This window comes from Anabrus simplex, chromosome 8, assembly GCF_040414725.1.
Source record: "Anabrus simplex isolate iqAnaSimp1 chromosome 8, ASM4041472v1, whole genome shotgun sequence".
Lineage (NCBI taxonomy): Eukaryota > Metazoa > Arthropoda > Insecta > Orthoptera > Tettigoniidae > Anabrus > Anabrus simplex.
The window spans coordinates 181,258,708-181,281,915 of record NC_090272.1 but is presented as its reverse complement, the minus strand read 5'-3'; the positions used below and the strand labels follow the sequence as shown (position 1 = coordinate 181,281,915).

General features: G+C 39.8%; 1 protein-coding gene across 2 annotated transcripts in view; it reads left to right on the top strand.

Moving 5' to 3' along the window:
* The first annotated feature begins 6,723 nt into the window (after positions 1-6,723).
* bai (Transmembrane emp24 domain-containing protein bai) overlaps positions 6,724-23,208 on the top strand; it is a 76,699-nt gene continuing 60,214 nt past the window's right edge. Inside the window, exons 1-3 of one of the 2 annotated variants that reach the window (XM_067152539.2) lie at positions 6,724-7,072; positions 7,169-7,289; positions 16,284-16,357. In XM_067152539.2, the coding sequence (XP_067008640.1) occupies positions 6,893-7,072; positions 7,169-7,289; positions 16,284-16,357 (375 nt within the window). In that variant the 5' untranslated portion in view covers positions 6,724-6,892. The remainder of the gene's footprint in view (positions 7,073-7,168; positions 7,290-16,283; positions 16,358-23,208) is intronic. The other variant, XM_067152541.2, reaches the window with a different exon arrangement.

The window sequence follows — 23,208 nt, the reverse complement described above, 5'->3', positions numbered from 1 at the left end:
GTCAGTGTATTACAGGGTCGATAAAGCTTCACCTACTCTAATTCTCTGAGATCTATTTTCTAGAAATATAGCAACCCATTCAGTCACTCTTTTGTCTACTCCAATTGCACTCATTTTTGCCAGTAGTCTCCCATGATCCACCCTATCAAATGCTTTAGACAGGACAATCGCGATACAGTCCATTTGACCTCCAGAATCCATGATATTTGCTATACCTTGCTTTAATCCTACAAGTTGAGCTTCAGTTGAATAACCTTTCCTAAAACCGAATTGGCTTATATCGAACCAGTTATTAATTTCAGAAACATGTCTAATATAAACAGAAAGAATGCCTTCCCAAAGCTTACATACAATGCATGTCAAACTTACTGGCCTGTAATTTTCAGCTTTATGTCTATCATCCTTTCCTTTATACACAGGGGCTTCTATAGCAACTCTCCATTCATCTGGTATAGCTCCTCCAACCAAACAATAATCAAATAAGTTCTTCAGATATGGTACTATATCCCAACCCATTGTCTTTAGTATATCCCCAGAAATCTGATCAATTCCAGCCGCTTTTCTAGTTTTCAACTTTTGTATCTTATTGTAAATGTCATTGTTATCATATGTAAATTTTATTACTGCTTTGGCCTTAGTCTCCTCCTCTATCTCGGCATCATCCTTGTAACCAACAATCTTTACATACTGCTGACTGAATACTTCTGCCTTTTGAAGATCCTCACATACACACTCCCCTTGTTCATTAATTATTCCTGGAATGACCTTCTTGGAACCTGTTTCTGCCTTAAAATACCTATACATAGCCTTCCATTTTTCACTAAAATTTGTATGACTGCCAATTATGCTTGCCATCATGTTATCCTTAGCTGCCTTCTTTGCTAGATTCAATTTTCTAGTAAGTTCCTTCAATTTCTCCTTACTTCCACAGCCATTTCTAACTCTATTTCTTTCCAGTCTGCACCTCCTTCTTAGTCTCTTTATTTCTCTATTATAATAAGGTGGGTCTTTACCATTCCTTACCACCCTTAAAGGTACAAACCTGTTTTCGCATTCCTCAACAATTTCTTTAAATCCATCCCAGAGTCTGTTTACATTTTTATTTACCGTTTTCCACCGATCATAGTTACTTTCTAGAAACTGCCTCATGCCTGCTTTATCAGCCATATGGTACTGCCTAATAGTCCTACCTTTAAGACCTTCCGTTCTATCACATTTATTTTGAACTACGACAAAAACAGCTTCATGATCACTAATACCATCTATTACTTCAGTTTCCCTATAGAGCTCATCTGGTTTTATCAGCACCACATCCAGGATATTTTTCCCTTTGGTTGGTTCCATCACTTTCTGAATCAGCTGTCCTTCCCAAATTAACTTATTTGCCATTTGTTGGTCATGCTTCCTGTCGTTCGCATTTCCTTCCCAATTGACATCTGTCAAATTCAGATCTCCCGCTACAATCGCATTTCTTTCCATGCCGTTTCCCACATAGCTGACTATCCTATCAAATAATTCCGAATCCGCGTCAGTGCTACCCTTTCCCGATCTGTACACTCCAAATATATCAAGCTGCCTATTATCTTTAGAAATGAGCCTTACAACTAGAATTTCATGTGTCTCATTTTTAACTTTTTCGTAGCTTACAAATTCTTCTTTCACCAGAATGACACTCCTCCTCCCACCCTTCCTATCCTATCTCTACGATACACACTCGAGTGCCTTGAGAAAATTTCTGTATCCATTATATAATTTCTCAGCCATGATGCAACTCCTATTACAATATCTGGTAAATATATATCTATTAAATTACTAAATTCTATTCCTTTCTTTACAATACTTCTACAGTTCAACACTAACAATTTTTTCATCCCTACTTGATTTCTAGTTCCCTGTTCCCTTATCACCGCTCCCTAGGCCATCCCGTTTCCCTGAATGTATATTGTTCTTTGGTGAAAGTTTTATCCTGTAGTCTAATATTGACCCGCCTCTGTGGTGTAGTGGTTAGTGTGATTAGCTGCCACCCCCGGAGGCCCGGGTTCGATTCCCAGCTTTTCCACGAAATTTGAAAAGTGATACGATGGCTGGAACGGGGTCCACTCAGCCTCGGATGTCAAATGTGTAGAGGTGGGTTCGATTCCCACCTCAGCCTTCCTGGAATTGGTTTTCCGTGGTTTCCCACTTCTCCTCCAGGCAAATGCAGGGATTGTACCTAACTTAAGTCCACGGCCGCTTCCTTCCCTCTTCCTTGTCTATCCCTTTCAATCTTCCCATCCCCCACCAAGGCCCCTGTTCAGCATAGCCTCGGGGGTAAGCAGATTAAGAAGAAATCTAGTATTGAATCAATATCTCAAAAACTGTTAATACCGCACTTTAATTGGTAAAACCGTTACCTCTCTGTGGAAATTCGCCCAGAGAGCATAAAAATTATCACTTTGCAGCTTTTCTTCCAGTTTACATGCATATAACCCGCTCTACCCCCTCCCCCAGCTATATCTCAATAACCCGGGTACTTTTTGTTGTCCGTAAAATTGTTTCCCCCCCACTTTTAATTCCCAGTCACCGCTACTGTCTATGTCTTGTGAATGAGATGGGATGTGCTACAGATATTCCAATCAGGCAAGGCATGTAAAGGGGCACGAATACTTTTTTGTATTCACAGAGTTTACGCGAGTCCATGTTATGACTCTGAATATAGACTATAGGATGCTCAATTGAGGCACGAAAAATTAAAGTAATCGCACTCGTAGTAACTTATTCAAATAGTAATAACGAATTTTACACCAGACATCATATACATGTTAGACTAACACTGTTCAGCAGCTGAATAAAAATAATTTGATAAAATCAAGGAGAATAGCTCTGAATTATTTTTAAAATATAGTCTCAACCCTCTGATTTAAAAACTAATTGATAACTCTAGTAATACTAAAACTACATGAAAACTCTAAATAATTAACCAAAAAGTGAAGAAATTTAATCACTACGCACACTTTCTAAAAAATCAAGCGTAATATTTTTGTAGTAATCATAGTATGTTCTCCTACATATGATTTGTAGGCTGCAGCACACCAACTATTGAGAAATAAAATTTTGTCCAACTTCTTTGGTGACAATCTGTTTCGTCCGTTGCCTACGCTATCATCCCAAAAAATATATATATTTATGGTTGGGACAACTGGCCTACCCACTTCCGGGGCCCATGAAAGAGAATTAAATATCTTTGTGGAGGGAAAAAGTTAAACATGATAAAGATAAATATGACTTCATCTAGTTTTCACAAGTCGGGCTGAGTGGTTCAGACTGTTGAGGTGCTGGCCTTCTGACCCCAACTTGGCAGGTTCGATCCTGGTTCAGTCCGGTGGTAGTTGAAGGTGCTCAAATACGTCAGCCTCGTGTCGGTAGATTTACTGGCACGTAAAATAACTCCTGCAGGACTACTTTCCTGCACATCGGCGTCTCCGAAAATCGTAGAAGTAGTTGGCGGGGCGTGAAGCCAGTAACATTAATTTCATTTGGCTTTTAACAAGCTGAGCATATCAGAAAAGAAAAGTGTCCTGGTGACATTTTAGTCACTCAATACAGGAATGTCTTTGGGTGCTGTGACTTTTACTTTTTTTTTGCTGTTTGCTTTACGTCACACCGTCACATATAGGTCTTATGGCGACGATGGGACAGGAAAGGCCTAGGAATTGGAACAAAGCGGCCGTGGCCTTAGGTACAGCCTCAGCATTTGCCTGGTGTGAAAATGGGAAACCACGGAAAACCATCTTCAGGGCTGCCGGCAGTGGGGTTCAAAACGCACTATCTCCCGGATGCGAGCTCACAGCTGCGCGCTCCTAACCGCACGGCCAACTCGCGCGGTATTTTTACCCTTCGGTTTATTGACTTGGCTTGTTTTAATCTAAAACTTAGGCTAAGTTGGATAATATTTTAAACATATACATCACTATTTTCACCTGTATGCAGTTATGTTATTTATTTCATTAATATTATGATAATTATTATAATTGAGCATTGTTAACTTATAAGACCCCAACAGACAAGCATTGGTTTTGTGTAGAGTTATACATTTGTTAAATTCACGTTGTTTCCTTTCGTGATGTACACGCCTATTCTTTGTTACATTATAGAGTATTTAGACATAGCCTACATTTCTTTACCAATTAAGCTCTTCAATAAAGACATACATAACTGCCCCATGCCAAGATATATTGGTAGAATTAGAGCTGTCAAAATGGTTCATAACCCCTTTGATTTATTATCTTGACATGGATCACCCAAAACATAGGTTAGGTTTGGAGAATACTTTAATAATCAGCATTATTTAATGCACTGTTTATTACTTTCATATTCCAAGATGTAATTGAAGCATTTAAATAAAGCATCATACATTAAAATTTAAAGTTTTACCACTAGAACAGCTGACATGGAAAAGTGATTTGAAAATTCAAACAAATTCATCTTACGTTAAAATCTTCAAAAAAATAAACTGTAGACTTTTCCGATATATCACCAGCATTTCTCCAGCTCGCCAAAATCCATTTCTCCCTAGTTTTAGGGTCTTTGGAACATTTATAAACAATTTGTTTGGTATGGTATGCGATGTGCTATTGCACATCGGAACTCTACACCATTTATAAGTTTTCTGCCTCACTGTCTGTGCAGGATTCATTTTAAGTCTAAAATACACCACTGAGATTATTATCCAATGTATATACTTCGAATTTAACCATACTAGACACTAACGTAAAGTAGAAATACGCGAAGTGTATCCTGCTTCTCACAGCACACTATGTGTTATTTCGTCTGCTAATTCAGTCAACCTGTACGATGACGTCAGGCCAATGAGATCGCGTACTTGCGTGACGTGACATTTTCGTAGATATTTATCATGTTTGGAGTTATTATTTGTACATTCTGATCACATTTTTGAATTCTGCATGCAATTTTGAATCAGATTAGCATATTTTTAATTAAAACCCCGGATCATGCTTGTTCCCTATTACATCAGACCGTAATCCAGAATAAACATGGCGGACATCGGCGTGCGATATGAGAGGTTGAGGAAAAGATTATGCATGTTTATTTCGAGTCACCTAAAGAAAATATCACAAGTCGAACGTCATGAAATGCAACTCACTAACTCAAAGTATGAAAACTTAAACACCAAAAGTAGCGTTAAAGCGTATTGTAAGTCTAAATGAAATTTCAGAGGGGAAACTAACGAAAGGAGAATTATTGTATCAACGTCAGGTTGAAACAGACAGAGAGTATAAAAATATTTCACACATGAATCTCCGGTCAGCAAATACGATATATAGATGTCAACAAAGAACATTATTACGGTAACTTTATATGGAATACTATGTAACACCACCATTAACCACAGCTCATTATGTAAAACACGCAAACAAATTTCTCCAACAAAATTTCAACCCTAAAAATCCACCTGTATTGTTGAGTAGGTACAAGCGATATTTGTATGATTCACTTGACCATCTAAAGCAGTAGTCAGCTTAAAACTCACCAGAATTGATGGCATAATTGTATTTTGTATAAAAGAACACAATCCTCATGTTCACTCCACGGGAAATGGGGTTAGGTTTAGTTTACGCATGTTCATTTTAAAACGTTGAAAATTTATTACATCATTCTTGCGCCACCGTTTAAGATTAATTTAGTCTCTAAATTATAAATTTTAGTCTTGATTTCTAGGACTAATTTAATGTTCTTTGTAGTAAGGTACGTTGGCTGATAAGGCAAATGCTAGGATAGGCATCATTAGTTTAAACTTCGGAAGTTTGCGCGGCACTCGAATTAGATCACCACCTTCTATGGGTATATAATGTCTTCCCTAACAATACATTTGATTTCAAAAATGATAAAATGATTAATCCACACAACACTGTTAGTCCTATGATTCGGTTCGAAGTTTTCCTTACGAATGCTCTTAACCCAACTTTGTCTTAATACTAGGTCTTTTGGAAACGGGAACACTGAAGCTCTTACTTACATCCAGGCACACAGCATATTAAACTATAAACATATTGCATAGGTAACTAAAAATGAAAAAAAAGCTTTCAGAGAAGAACACGAGAATCAACATTAACCTTATCACCACCGATTTTGTTGTAATAAATAAGCTCTTTGAGAACAAATAGCTTCTTACGGCACTGAAAGAGGATCTGTAACCTTCTTAAGACTATAAATAAATATAATGTACCATTAATAATATCAAATTTCCGTAAATATTTGATACCAACACGGCTTACACAAATCAAAACAAACGCATGCTAGCACTCCAGCTGCCGCCATTATGGACAGTTTCGATAGGTCGGTTAAGGTCTGATATATTGTAGTTGGTCTTAGTGTGGCAGCAGGCCATTTTCGAGCAGCGTTAGTCACATTTTTTCACGCCGGTGGCGCTAAATGTCAGACTTCAACTCTCGTGGGCCCTGCTATAGGTGATACGTCTTTTCCTGAACTACTTCAAGTGCTTTGAACCCATTTTGTGAGTCCGCTGCATGGTCTACTTCCCTCAATCTTCAAGTACTTCGTACTCAGAAAACCTTGTAAACTGCATTGGTGTACTATTTTATTGAAATTGTGTGCGCGTGTATAGAACTAGTACAAATATAATACAGTATTGTGTTTGAGTGAAATAACGAGCCCAAATCAACTTCACGAACAGAACAGAATTTTTCAGGAAGAAGAAGAAATTTCAACGGATATGACGTTCCTGTAAGAAGCGAATGGCTGCCAACTCATCGAAGCATTGATGTATGTGGTCAATATGGTAAGGAGGGGTTTATGTAGTGCGTGATACTTTCGTGTTTTCACGGCGTGTGCGTTATTTATTTAAATACTGTGAATTAGTATCTTTGTCAAGATGGATATATTTGTGATCTTAATTGGTGTAATTGCGCTCTTCACCACCCATGTACAAGGAATTATGTGGAAGCTGGAACCAAATACACAGAAATGTTTGAAAGAAGAATTGCAGTCTGATGTTCTTGTAACTGGCGATTACGAAGTATCAGACGTTCCAGGCCAAAAAGTGGACTATATTGTATGTATTCTGTGTGGTAATTTAATACTCGTAAGTGAAATGTAGGTTACATTTTTCTTCTTTCAATTCAATGACGTTTGTTTTTCATTGTCGTAGGTCAGAGATTCAAAAGGACACATTTTGTCCCAGAAGGATGATATTTCAAAAGGAAAATTTTCTTTCGTTACTGAAACGTTTGACACGTTTGAAGTATGTTTTATTTCAAGAGTACCACCTCGTAAGTATACCAGAAATATCTTGTGAATTGTAGAATTTTGTTGTCGCCACTTCGTACCAAACTAATACTCGCTGTATCTTTCTCAGAACGTGGCTGTGAGGGGATATTGCGTGTACAAATTTATTTAAGGATATATTCAAAATATAACAGACAAAACTACAGTCCTTCATTTGTGCAGTATCTTCTTATGTGATAGTATGTTAGAGCCTTGTAATGCTGGATGATTAGGTACTGTAGTGAACATTATAGTATAATTGATGAGTGTTTGTTTGAGTGTAGAATTACTTAGCGACACATTTTAAGCCTGTTAAGACCGTTTCCTTGAAGCTGTTACTAGTTACTCTGTGCTCCATATTATTATAGGACGATACTACACAGTGTGCATATAGGAAAGATAAATTATCTTCATTGCGTACTTCAACTATAGATATGGTTCTTTTGGAGCACAGCTCTGCATGATACCATTAGGAAATTTTTCCACACAGTTCACAAACACACTGTCCATCTGGTTCTTGGAAGTACTTCCTATTGCAAATTTTGTAGTGAAATCCATGGATCGGCAAAGCAGTAAAAATGTATGCAAATATTGGCTTTTTTATCCTGTAGCTCTTGAAGTAAGGCTTGGTATTGTGTCGTGGAAGGCAATGATAATCTTAATCGTAGATCTTCTATATAGAAGGATTGTCTTGTCAGCTCCTAGGTTAACCTCGAAGGAGCATTCTTTGCCAGGCAGAGAGTTTTCTTGAGATTCGTAGCCTTCATTTGTTCTAGTGCAGCTAGGTTGTCCTTTGTTAGGTACTCCCATATAATCTCTAATGTGTATGTCATGATGGGGGAGATCTTGATGCGGAATAGGGCTATTGCTGTGTCTATAGATAATTGTCGAAGGACGTTGATGTCATTCATTGCTGAGGCTGCTTTGTCTCTGATGTGTTTGGTGAAGCTTTTTCCGTTTAATTGTAAAGTCACGCCTAAGTACTTGTAGGGATTGACCCTGGCAAGATCTTTATTCTTGAATTTTATGGAGGTTCCCACCTCTTCTAAATATCATTTGGACTGTTTTTTCTAAATTAATAATAATGTTATTTGTTTTACGTCCCACTAACTACTCTTTTACGGTTTTCGGAGACGCCGAGGTCCCGCAGGAGTTCTTTTACGTGCCAGTAAATCTACTGATACGAGGCTGACGTATTTGAGCACCTTCAAATACCACCGGACTGAGCCAGGATCGAACCTGCGAAGTTGGGGTCAGAAGGCCAGCGCCTTAACCGTCTGAGCCACTCAGCCCAGCATTTTTCTAAATTAAACAGTTTGTATTCGACCATGTAATAAGTTTATCGAATGATTCCTGTAGCTTTTTATGTGATGTTGAGGCTAACGCCATGTCATCAGAATATGTGTAAATGGAGACCTCCTCACTGGTGATTGATTCAACTACGTCCCTTGTGACAATGTTGAACGATCTGACTTGAAGGGTCTCCCTGCAACACTCCCGTCGTCTGCTGGATTGCCTCTGATTTAGACGGTTGTCGTCAATGTATATAAAAAAAAAATTATAGGAGTGAATGAATTATCCTGTATAGGTACCAGTAGTGACCCTGACCTATAAGTTGTGCCAGTTTACTTGTTAGTACATTCCGGTCTAGAGCGTCGAATGCTTTAGCGTAGTCTTTAAACAATACATGAAGTTTTCCTTTTGGAAGACAAAGAGCTTCAGTAATGTTTCCTACAAGGCATTGGATAGCATGAGTGGTTGAGCGCTCTTTCCAGAAGCCAAATTATTCATCAGGTATTATTGAGTCCATTAGAGCTGTTAGTCGGTTAAGGGGAGGTGGTACCCCCTATCTTTGCAATGCTAATTTTATGTACTTCAGGTACACATTTTGTGATAACTATCAATAATATCACTTTGAAATTTGGTATGCATACAGCTTAAGGGCTTTTGTGACAACGTTACTTTTAGACTTTGAATAATAACCTGACTAGATTTATATAAAAAATTTAATGTACACCTATTTTTATTCATTTTTTTAAATGCATTGTAGCTAAATAAAATCCACAATTTTTAAGTAATGATGTTAATGAAAACACAGAAATGTGTAAAACACCTAAGAGTATGTGATCAAAATTGTATGCTCATATGCCTAGTATTACCTGAAATATTGGTACCTTTCCCTAAAAAAATACTCAAATGGTGAAAACAAAGGAACAAGTTAAGATTACCTTTTTAATGCATACCAGCACCATATTCTGGATCATCCGGGTCATCAGCATCTTCCCTAGACCTTTTCTGGCTTTTCTGCACAGTTCTTAATGCTTTGGTGATAACAGAGGCATCCAGGTCAGATCTTTTCCTCCTCATATTAGCAATTTCTTGAAATGTACTGAGAATGTTCACTCCTGGCTCGATCCCTAATTGCTGCATAACTTTCATCCTATCAGTACATCCCTAATTGAAAGTAATTACAGCATCATAAACACCAATGCACAGTGACTGATATCGTACAAACACTGTTTTTGGAACCGTACTCCATACGACATTGTTGAATGTTTCATTAGGGTTCTGAGTTCGACCATGCAAGCATTTACGAAGTAGTTCTGGATCAGAAAGTCTTCTGAACACAGGCTTTATAATGTCAATTATTGGTGCAGGCAGGGAATGTTTGTGACTGTAAACTTCACCAGTAACTAAAGACCTGTTATATTTACACCACGAAAGTTCCTCCGTGGGACATAAAACATGCTGGGGATTTTCATCAGTGGATGTTTTATGTAGAAATATTGCCCACACAGCTTTCCTCATATCCTCTAAACTAGAGGTATTCCTTCTTATTGCCATCCCATAGTAATTTTGAATGCTGTCAGTTTCCATTCCTGCAAGTCTCCCAGTTCCTGATAAGGGCTGATTATCTTCAAGCTTCTTCACTTTGTACTCATTACACATTTTCATACGAGGGAAACAAACAATGAACAGAAGAGTGGGAATATGTGACACAGGCTAGCCACAACACAAATGAACACAACAAAAACATTCACTATGGTGATCAACAACATTACTTCCACCACAAGAAGTAGAATATCAGAGTATATTTAAGCATTTTAACTCAAACTGAAAAGGGGGTGTAATTTCAAGTGTCAACTTGTCATTTAAATTGTATTTGAGGGCATTGGGAATGATTGTGGCTAATCCTATTACTCATTCATAATTAAATACACTTCAATATTTAAAAATCCTAAAAAAAAAAAATTAATGAATTTTTGAACCAGAGAGGGCACCACCTGCCCTTAAGTATTGGAGTGGACAGGAGTTTGGGGCCCATATTCTCCAAAGCTATACCTCGATAAGGGTATAGTGCGCATTGGTATCACCCAAATATCACTATAAAATTTGTCACAAATGGAACATAATAATTGCTTTTACACATATCAAGTGAAAAATCTGCGGCAAATTAAGAAATATTTGAGTTTTGGAGAATATTATGTATACGTACTTTACCACTTTACAAGTACATTTGGTGTTGCGCTCACAGTGACACACGTATGTCTTTTGTCTTACACTTTCAACAATTTCGTGTGTGATATCTGTGTTCACTGAAGTTTTTTGCTTTCGTTTCATTGCTTCACTTGTCAATGACATCATTTCATGAATTGTATTGCGATATGCAGTATTTAATAGGCGACAAAATGGTATGGCCAATGTACATAAGAAAAATTCAGTGGACTAGTGATTTATTGGTCCAGGGATCGAGCTACTTTCGTTCAAACAGAAATAAAAATATTTATTGGTCCAGGGATCATGCTATTTTTCTGTTGACCTCCATTTTGCTGTTTGAACTGGCCGCTCTAGTCATATGGACAAAGATAATGAGAATCTACAGACATAGCACTCCCATTCCACGGTGCTAGCCCGGACCTGAAGAAAGTAACAAAAGACGGCACCGGCAGTGAATGGATAAAGATAATGAGAATCCACAGACATAGCCCTCCCATTCCACGGTGCTAGCCCTGGACCTGAAGAAAGTAACAAAAGACGGCACCAGCAGCGGAGTACGACATAAACCAGTCCTGTCTACAAGCCTTAAGTATGTTTTCATATTTCTCAAATAACGACGGTATTTCTTAATTTGCCGCAGATTTTTCACTTGATATGTGTAAAAGCAATTATTATGTTCCATTTGTGACAAATTTTATAGTGATATTTGGGTGAAACCAATGCGCATCGTACCCCCTCGATAAGAATTTGGATCATCTGTCTTGCCTTTGCCCTTGTATAGGAGTTTTATGATGGAGTATCTCCATTTCTCTGGTATCTTAGCCTGAGCCACGCACTGGTTGAGTAAGACAGCCTAGGCCTTGGCAAGATATGCGCTACTTTCCTTCAAATGTTCGTTGAATACACCGTCCGGTCCACATGCTTTGCCGTTCTTCAATTGGTTGATTACTTTATTTACTTTGAATGAAAAGGACGTAGTTTACTGGGCAGCAGAGACATGGGAGGGTATCAGTGAGCAGTTCATGAGGAAAACGTGGAAGAAATTGTGGCCGAGTCTCGCATTCATCGAGAGTCCAGCGGAAGCGTCGAAGTTCTGGGTGGCATCCCCACCGTCTGTTGATGACGGGATGGATGTCGTGCTGTCCTCTACATGTAGATGTTGATAGTGTTTAGACTTGAGAGCATTTTGTCGCTCATAACCTAACACTCGTTTTATAGTCCACATGATGGCACTGTTACAGTGGAATTGTAACGTTTATGACAGGCATCTTGCTGAGTTCCGTCAGCTCATTAGTGAGTACGCAGCGAGTACAGTCTGTATTCAGGAGACCAACTTCAGACCTGGTCATCATACGGTCTTGAGAAATTTCGGACTATACTCGACAGAATTATATTATGCCCACCGGGCGTCTGGTGGCGTGGGCATTTTTGTCCATTCTGATACTTATAGCAAACAGGTTCCTCTAAGGACCACACTGGAAGCAATTGCGGTGCGGGTACCTCAGCCTGTCATAGCAACTGTGTGTAATGTTTACTTTCCACCAGGCCAGCCTCTTAACATAAATGATCTTATAGATCAGCTTCCACCTCCCTTCCTCTTATTGGGCGATTTTAACGCCCATCACCCCATATGGGGCTCTGAGACGCCTTGCCCCCGGGGAAGAGAGCTGGAAACATTAGTAACAGAGCTGGATTTATGTATTTTGAACACAGGGGAACCACCTCACTCACTTTACGGCACATATTCTTGCATAGATGTAAGCCCATCATCCTTACTTTGTTGAAACATAAATCCGTCGAGGCACCCCCTCGATGGATTCTTAAACATGCTGATTGGCCAAAATACACATCACTAACTGTCTTTAATGACGATATCAGGCGGACCGTCGGCGAGGAAATAACTTACGTCACCCAAGTTATTCTTTCTGCTGCTGAGGAGTCCATTCCGTTTTTCTCGGGGACTCCTCGCCGAAAACTCGTTCCTTGGTGGAACGATGAAATAACAGCAGCCATCAGAAAACGCCGTCGCGCTCATAAGCATTACCGTAGACAGCCTACAGTGGCCACCTTGGTAACATTTAAGAAACTCTGCGCTCAAGCATGTGTTCTTATTCAAAAAAGTAAGAAGGCTTCATGGGAGAGATACATGTCGTCTATGACGTCACATACTCCATCATCTCAAGTGTGGACTAAGCTTCGACGGATTTCGGGTATCCAAGGATCATCTGCTGTACCGGGAATTTCCATTGCAGGCAGTGTCGCCACTGACCCTCTCGCGATTGCTAACCATCTAGCTAGTCATTTCGTGGATGTATCTGGCTCCGGGAATTACCATCCTGATTTCCTCGCTCTGAAGCGGGAGGCAGAACGTCATCACCTTAGTTTTGCCACCCAAGCTTCAGAGGACTACAACGTGCTCTTTACGGAGTGGGAACTCCACAGCGCCTTAGCGCTTTGCAAGGACATGTCTCCTGGACCGGACAACATCCATAACCAGATGTTGGAAACACCTTAGTGATGATAGTCTACTATATCTCCTTCGTGTGTTCAACCGAATCTGGATAGAGGGTGATTTTCTGTCTCAGTGGCAAGAGGGCATAGTCATTCCTGTCCTCAAGCCTGACAAAGATCCTAAGTATGCAGGAAGTTACAGACCGAATTGTCTTGCAAACTGCCTGTGTAAGCTATTTGAGAGGATGGTAAATCGCCGACTTGTGTGGTGTCTGGAGAAACAAGGACTCTTGTCCGAGTACCAATGTGGTTTTCGAGCCGCTCGATCCACCACTGACCACTTGGTACGCCTGGAGAGCTCTATCCAGGATGCGTTTCTCCGCAAACAGCACTTGTAGCTGTTTTCCTTTACTTAGAGAAGGCCTACGACACCACGTGGTGAGATGGTATCCTTTCAGTCCTGCATCAATGGAGATTCTGAGGTAACTTGCCGGTATTTATTGCGAATTTTTTGTCCCTCCGTCTGTTCCGTGTCCGAGTAGGGAGAACGTATTTGCAATACCCTGTTCAAGAAAATGGAATCCCACAGGGATCGGTCCTTAGTGTCACTCTGTTCGTGATTGCCATAAACGGTATTGTTGCTGCTGCTGGTCCAGCAGTAATACAGTTCCTTTATGTGGACGATTTTGCTCTGCACTATAGCTCGTGCAGTATGGCAGTCGCAGAGCGACAGTTACAGCAAGCTATTAGGAGGGTGGAGCAGTGGACCTTAGAACATGGCTTTCGGTTTTCTGCTGCAAAGACCTCTGTTGTCCACTTTTGTCTTCAACGTACTCTTCACCCCCATCCTGAGCTTTATTTAGGAAATGTCGTTCTTCCATTTGTTGACACCTACCGATTTCTTGGGCTCCTTTTGACAGTAAATTATCATGGGAGCCACACGTGCGGGAGCTAAAATTGCAATGCATCAAGAGGTTTAATCTCTTGAAGTTTCTTAGCAGCACTACTTGGGGAGTTGACCGCGCGGTGCTCCTACGATTTTACAGGACACACATTTTATCTAGGTTAGACTACGGCAGTGCAGCATATGGCTCAGCAAGACCAAGTGTCCTTTCAAAGCTGAACAGCATCCACCACAGCAGGGTTCGGTTGGCGACAGGAGCCTTTCGAACAAGCTCCATAGCTAGCCTGCTCGCTGAGTCTGGTGTGCCGCCTTTACATCTGAGAGGTCAGCAAATGCTCTTTCCTATGCTGCTAATTTGCGACAGATGCCACTTCATCCAAGCTATCCTTGTGTGTTCAACAATGGCAACCGTTTGCTGTACGCTGCTTGTCCTCGAGCAACGCAGCCGGTTGGAATACGCTTGGATGGCAGTTACAGATTGTTTGACGTACCTTCGGTTCCTTGCCTTGTCAGACAACCAAGTGGGGTACCTCCGTGGGTCGTACGACAACCTGAAATAATCCTGGTTGTACACTCTGGCCCGAAGGAAAACATGATTCCTTCAATTTATTGGAGGCTCTTTCTGTCCGTTGTTGGCCGATATCCAGGTTCAGTCGTTGTCTACACGGATGGTTCAAGGACAGATACGAAGGTGGGCTGTGCGTTCGTTGTCGACAATGACAGGTTTCTTTTTGCTCTCCCGGAAACCTGTAGTGTGTACACAGCAGAGCTCTATGCTATCTGTTGAGCTCTGCCGTACGCACTGTAATGAGCGCCGACACTTTCTTGTGTGTACTGACTCCTTGAGTTCGCTCCAGTCTGGTGCAGCAGATCCAGGACCTGCTGGCCGGGTGTTGGGATGTCGGCACAAGAATCACGTTTCTGTGGCTCCCAAGCCACATGGGCATAGAGGGAAACGAGTTAGCAGATCAGGCTGCCGAGGAGGCAGTTACACTGCCCCTGTTGCCTTTCAAGGTTCCAGCAAGTGATATTTGTTCGCAGCTGAGACATCTGGTTATGTCCCATTGGGAGATGGAGTGGCAGGCCATTCCACTTCCCAATAAGCTGAGAGCGATAAAAGGAACAACGAAGGTATGGAGGACTTCCCTTCGGGAATCCTGACTCACTTGCATCTTTTGAAAGGAGAACCCCCTCCGGTGTGTACCTGCGGTGACTATCTTACCATGGTATACATCCTTACGGAGTGTATGGACCTGGTCTTAACCTCCCGGGTGCCATCTCCCTTATCTTGCGAGATGACGAGCAGTCAGCAGACCTCGCTATCCGCTTTATGAGGGTTAGTGGTCTGTTTTATCGTGTCTAATGATGTCCTCGTGTATTTGTGTCAATTGCACTTTTATCCCATTGACTTCGTTTTAGTTTGTGTTGCGTATTTTAATGTGTTATTTTAACGTCTAATGTAAATTATGTATATATATCTGCACTACCAGGCAATGTCTTATTCCTTTTTTTCCTGTATTTTCTCTTATTTTATTAGAAAATAAGGCATTGTTGATTAGATCCACTGCTGTTTTAATCTCATACTCATTTTCTCATCACCATTTTTTTAAACTCTTTTCAGTGGATACATGTATCATGTCGTCCATCTCGTTCCATTAGAGGCCGATGACCTTCGACGTTAGGCCTCTTAAAACAACAATCATCATCTTTGTGCAAGGCTCACGCAGCTCGAGCCTTAAACATAATTGCCAACCCTTCAACCATGAAATCACAAATTTTAGAATTATAATGAGGAGTTGGTGCAACCCCAGGACTAAAAATCAGACTTCTTCATGCAGTACATTATCTGATAAGCACTGAATGTCTTTTAACTGGAATACTACCAACAAGTTGCAAAGAGGGATCTTGCTAATTAATATCAAATGTTGCCCCTTTTTCAGCAAGCACCTATCAGAATTTTCTGTTGTGCATATTGTTACCTTTAAATGTAAGGAAATTAATCCATAGTTTACATAGCTCAGATAATTCTTATCGTTGTGATTTTGGTCATGGAAGGATTAGAACCTCTACCAATTCTCCTAAAGCTTCTTTATGTTACAATTTTGAAATTATTCTTTTAATCAGATGTCATTCCAATATTTTTCAGACCAGCGAGGTGTGAGCCACGAAGTATCCCTCGTTACGAAACGAGGTGTAGAAGCAAAGAACTATGAAGGGGTGAGTATTAGGGGCTAAGAAATATTTAATTATGCTAAGATTCTGTTTAATTCTATGTTTAGACAATCTCCACATAGTAGGGGATCATTTCTTATACCTTTATACAGTCGACTCTCTTGATAATTTGAAACTCAAGGTACCAGAGAAAAAGTTCAATTTACCGAGAGTTCAAAATAATAGGAGTTCAAGTAACCAAGAGTGAGGGAGAGAAAAATTCAAATAAACAAGTTTCACTTATACTTACTCATTTCTTTCACAACATTTGTACAATTATGAAATGTTCATACAGAAATGTTCATTTTGAAAAAAAATCTGTAATTTTCTTTTGAGTGAACGACTTCCATCTATCATTGTCCAATGAATTTTCGATAGTGGTGAGAGGTGAGAAGAAATCGTCACTTGTGTCCGTTCTGGGGGCATAGCAGCATAGGGTAGTAAGAGATGTCCTTGCCTCACTCAATGTGACTGGAATTGGCAGTTGTTTTTCTTCGTTTTCTTCCTCGTCATCCACAGAGGCTAAATCCAACAGTTCAGCATCAGGCAGGGTACCGTGGACACCAATGTCATCGTCAACTTGAACGTAATCCTCAAACGTTAACTCTCCACCTTTAGGTAGAAGTCCCCATCCTGGGTCAAAATTCGTAAATTTTGGTGGCTCTGATGACTGTTCCACATTTTCGGTTTGCTTAAACCCACACTTTTTGAAGCAGTTATAAATGGTGGTAGGGTTGACATTTTTCCAGACCTTATCAATCATGATTATAGCGGTAAAAACTGTTATGTTCACTTTCTCACCTTTTTCATTGCTATCCAGCACAAAAGAAATTATTTCTCTGCGGTAGAGAGTTTTTAAAGTTTGAATAATGCCTTGGTCTAATGGTTGCAATCTTGATGTCGTGTTGGATGGAAAAAATCAATTTTACGTGGTCTAATGGTGGTGGGTTATTATGCACGGTGCAGGGTCTCAAAACAATAAGATTTTGCACTTTTCCTTTTTCATGTCACTGTTAACCGAGGTCAGCTATTCATTAAACGACTCTGTAGTCATCCATGCTTTTTTGTTTGACTGATAAGCTGTGGGCAGCGATTTTATTCCTTTGAAGCAGCGTGTTTTTGCAGATTTCCCTATAATGAGTGGTTTCAACTTTCGCGATCCGTCCATGTTACATGCTAGAAGGACAGTTATTCTTTCCTTACTCAGTTTCCCTCCATGACACTTCTCGTCTTTGAATGTCAGAGTGCGATCAGGAAGATATTTATAAAAATCTTGGTTTCATCTGTGTTGAATATGTTCCTTGGGTCATAGCCATTCAAAAGTTCATTTAGTTCGTCAATCCATTCAGAACAGATGGAATTATCTACACTGGCGCTCTCTCCGCAGATCTTTTTAAATGTGATGGCGTGTCGGTTTTTGAAATTTGAAAGCCACCCCTCACTTGCGGCAAATCCTTAAATTCCAAGAGACTGCGCAAAAGACTTGGCTTTTTCCGTCAACATGAAACTGCCCAGGGGAACGTTTTGTCCTCTACACTGACGAATCCACTTAAGCAAGCACTCTCCAAGACTGGGAAATTCATCCTGACATGAACTTTTTCTACTCGCACTTAAGGCACTTTTGGTGACGCAATCTTTACTTTTCAAAATCATCGACAGTATCGATGGTAAAATATCGCACTGTTTGGTGACATGTTTTTTAATTGTCCATCCTCCACAGTTTGATTCACACGTTTTTTTTTTTTTTTTTTTTCACTGTTGAAAAGACACTTGTTCTTTCTTGAACTCATTTTGATACTTAAAAATTACACAAATCAAACGTTAACATACTGTAACACATTTTAACGTTTGAAAGAAGACTCAAGACTGTGAACCCACTTATACATCTCTTGATGTAAACAAAGACAAGTCTGTGCACGATAACAATACATACTGTAATCACAGACTTCAAATTATAGAGAGTAGGGAATCCCGACTTCAAATTATAGAATGTCGGCGAGCAAGATGCCATTCCTACAACTTCAAATTACCGAGGGGACAAAATAACATTTGAGTTTTTTTCAATTTATCGAGTATTTTTTTAAGGGACAAGGAAAAAAACTTCAAATTATCAAGAGATTCAAATAAACGAGTGTCAAATCATCGAGAGTCGACTGTACTAGCATGCATAGTATATGGTCTATTGTTGATATTAGATTTTTTTCTGACAATGATTGTTTCTCTTTTGTTTTTCTTCCATTTCTGTTGGCCTTGATGATCTCTGGCTCGTGGATGCAGGTGGTAAAGTGACTTGCTTTATTTTTTTTGCACTGAATGTGTGGATGTAGCTACTAATATATAAGGTGATTTTGTGAACAATGAGCATTTCCTGACTGGTACTAACTTGTTCAGTGATTTTTATGTCTTTATGTTTTCAAAATTATTAGCCAGTTTATCACGTGTACCTTGACTTATTCAAGAGTATTCTAAATTTGGAAGTAGTTTTGTTTTTCAACATAGTGCCCTGTGGCATCATGATGCAATGATTTAAATCAGAGCAGATCATTTTTATAATAAAAATCTGTGATTTAAATCAGTTCATTTTTGTAATAAATAAATATATATTATTAAGATCAGTTGGCTTACTAATTCTCATCATCTTACCTGCTGTCCATTGTTCAAAATTAATATAAAAATCAACTACTTAAAATGTTTGCTTTCCTGTTGTTGTCTTTATGTTTGTGGTCTATTGGGTGGCGCTGTGGTACCCATCCCACATGTTTGGAATTGCAGAAAAATTATGTTTTACGATACCTGAAGTAGCAGAGAGGAGAGATCCTTACTTTATGCTTGCCAGGGATTTAACAGCCCATCCCAAGATGTTTTCTCACATATACAGAAGAATCAGAAGTGAGACAGCATACAACATTGCCCATATGAGTACTTATCAAGCGTTTCCTCTTCCCCAAAGGACTCTTTAATACTGTTAAATATTCTGTGTGATAATGAGATTGAAGATCCTCTGTGGCCCAGGCGGCAACGCGCTGGTCTCTCACAGCTGGGTTTCATAGTTCAAATTTGGTCATCCCATGTGAGATTTATGCTGGACAAAGCGGCTACGGGACAGGTTTTTCTCTGGGTATTGCAGTTTTCCCCGTCATCTTTCATTCCAGCAACACTCTCCAATGTCATTTCATCTGTCAGGCATTGATCTTTGTTCCAGAGGAGTGCGACAGGCTTCAGCTGCTGGCACAGTTCCTATCCTTACCATTCCTGACTCATTCAAATGACTGGAAACAGGCTGTGGATTTTATTTTTCATAATAAGATTGAACTAGCTTTGATTATAATTAGAGGTTATGTGCAAGCAGTTGTTAAGTCGGAAACGACTAGTTTGAAACGCCTAGTTATAGCATGCCTTCGTCCAACTCTGGTAAAAGTATTATGCACGGTAATAAGATTGGACGAATAGTGAATGAAAATTGAATTTGTGTAGTAAGGTGTAAGCAGTGATCATAGTTCAGGATATAAAGTGATGAGATTAGTTATAGGCAGAATTATCGTCTAATGCATGCGGAAATATTTTTATGATATTAAGATTGAGCGAAATGTGAAACAAAGCTGAAGTTGTGAAGTTAACCCCTTCCCAAGTGGCGAGTGTAGTAAATATCAGTTTTGCAATGGTTTACTGTGAAATTTAAAGTAAAAATGTATGAAATGCTTCACTTACAGCAGTTAACTACATCCTGAACACCAAAACAGACTGACTACCAATTTAATAATGCTAAATAACTAAATATTAACAAGAAAGGAACTCTTAGTAATAAGCAAATTCCCTGGCACGCAAGAACACAGTCGCATATAAATAAACAGAATTATTGCTGCATGTGGGTCGGATGTTAGCTAAATTAATGTAGCCATGGTTGTTCTGGCGATTGACTTCTAATTTTTGAAGTGAAAAATGAAGCTAAACGGCATTAGATGACGTACATGTAACGTTTATGTGGAGAATAACATTCATTTACACATATGAAATATTGTAATACTTTAAAAAAAGGTAGGCTGTTTTAACTCATGTCCCAAGTTTTTTGGTTTGCTTTGTCTCCCAGTTCATTTGAGATAGAATCGAGTAATAATTTGTAATATAATATAGTGTGTTGTACTGTACTTGTAAAAGTGTTGCAAGAAATTTGCTTTTAACTTGAAATGAGTAATCCAGGCCAAAAACTGGATCCAATATGGGAAGGATGTAACAAATTTCCCACTTCACTAGTGGAAAAGGCATGAAGGCTAAATGCAAGTATTAGTTGCTATAATGAAGTAACATACTCAGAAATGTGACAGAACAAAAGATAATCAAGGAAAAAATGTTGATACTGCAACATCTGGCAATGAAGATCGAAATTCAGAGACAGATACATTAGTTTCACCTTCAGCATCAAAACAAGAGATCATTAGTTACAAATCAGCTATCCACTGAGGGACCATCTGTAAAAATTAAGCAAAGTCAGATTAGTCACTTTGTTATCCAAACTAGTTAAAAACAAAACGACAACTTAGATAAACAGGTTGCTGCAAAATTCTGTTATGCTACAAGCAGTACCTTCCGCTCGATTAACCATTCAGAAGACTCGCAAGTATGTTGTGACGTATCTAAAGTAGGGCCCACGAGAGTTGAAGTCTGACGTTTAGCGCCACCGGCGAAAAAAAGTTGACTAACGCTGCTCGAAAATGGCCTGTTGCTATGGCAACGATAACAGAGTTGCAACATTTTAGGACGCTATCACCACGTGGGTTTGCTTGCTCTCAGTCACTTTTGTCATTCATATTCTGACTGATTTCTTTTCTCGATGAAGTATCATCTTCCTATTGTGTTTATTATACCGTAGATTATTTTTGAATTGTACAGGTACCGTTAACAATCGGAGTTAAATAATAAAAAACTATCAATGTGGGTAGTGTTGTTCTATTCTGTGATTAACATGTGCATTTGTTGAGGTTATTGTCAGAAACTGATGATTTTGTTAGTGATTATGAAATCTTTTATATATATCGATAATGTCGTGTTCTGTCTTAAATGCTGGAATTATTAACACGAGCTTAGGAACCGGTTAAGGTAAACGAATTGTATTAGGCCTAGGCCTACGTTTTATTAAACACTCAGCCTGTCTGAAAGGGTGGTAGGCTGCAAATGGAGGTAACTATGACAACGCAGCGTACTTCGTAGTTATAGCTTTCGCCGCTCACCTGTCAGACTTCAACTCTCGTGGGCCCTACTATATACTCTGCTGCAATAGCAGTAACCCTTCTTGAAGAAATTTTTCAAAGTGAGAGAGACAAGTGTTCCAAAGATTTGAGAATACAGTTCGTATGAGCTTACAATTGAACTATCAATATGGTCATATCGAAACCGACAATTAAATTTTGCCGAGAGGATGAGGGGACTATTAGAAAGCGGTGTACACAAAATTAGCTTCTTTTTCAAGCTGTACTGTTAAGATCCTGAAAGTGACACAAAAATGTCTAATATGATTGCATAAAGCTGGACATGGACAGCCCTAATGGCCTTCTGAGGCGAGTGAGTGCGTTACCTTGAGCTTTCTTTGCCAGGCAGTTAACACATGTTCCTCATCTGAAAGAGGAGACAGCACACCATTGCCAGGTACGAGAGGTGTTACGAATCTGAGTTTGAGCCCCGAGTCCGATTCCCGTCAATCCAGTGAATTGACACCGCAGTCACCTGACACATCTACCAGTTCAAGCTATGCTTCGAGTCCAGAGCAAAGTTATACATTTATGGTTAAATAAGGAGGGGGGGGTTGGGAAGTGACTTTCATTAACCACTGTTCGCATAAAATTTGTATGGTGATGTCACTACGACAACTGTACATATGGAAAAACCAATTACAATCTACGTCTACCCCCCCTGTGGGTGGTGGACACAGACGAAGTCTACACCCACGGTATCCCCTGACTGTCGTAAGAGGCGACTAAAAAAGGGCCTCTGTGGTTCAGGCGGCGGGGCGCCGGCCTCTTACCGCTGGGTTCTGTGGTTCAAATCCCGGTCACTCCATGCGAGATTTGTGCTGGACAAAGTGGAGGCTGGACAGGTTTTTCTCTGGGTACTCCGGTTTTCCCTGCCATAATTCATTCCAGCAGCACACTCCAATATCATTTCATTTCATCTGTCATTCATTAATCATTGTCCCAGAGGAGTACCACAGGCTTCGGCAACCGGCACATTTTCTATCCTCGCCATTATATGGGGGCTTCATTCATTCCATTCCTGACCCAGTCGAATGACTGGAAACAGGTTGTGGATTTTCATTTCAGAATAATTGTGATCAGTACCATTACATGTGGAATACCATTGATCGACGTTACTCTTGCGACTAGTACCACCATGCAAAGAAAACCGTGGGTCTACATTATATAGGAGCAGTAGCAGTATGTGAGGAACTTATGGGTCTGAGTGTTGCTTATGATAGAGGTAATCATGTGTATTCCACTGATCAGTTCCACTGTGTTCAGAATGGGTCTGTGTTACCTGTGAGTAGAACCACTTTATGAGAAACACCATGGGTTTACGTTGCCTGTGGTTAGTACTACTATGTGAGAAATGCCACGGGTTTGGCTGACCCTCATGATAAGTACCACTATATGAGGAAAACCATTGGTCTGTGTTGTCTGAGAGTAGTACCATTATGTAAGGAACATCATGGGCTTGTGTCGCCTGTGGGCGTTACCATAATGTGTGATACACCGTAGGTCTGCATTGTCTATGAATAGTACCACCATGTGAGCAATGCCATGAGTATACGGGGCCTGTGATTAGTTTCACCAAGTGAGGAACACCACGGGTCTGCGTTGCTTCTAAGTTGT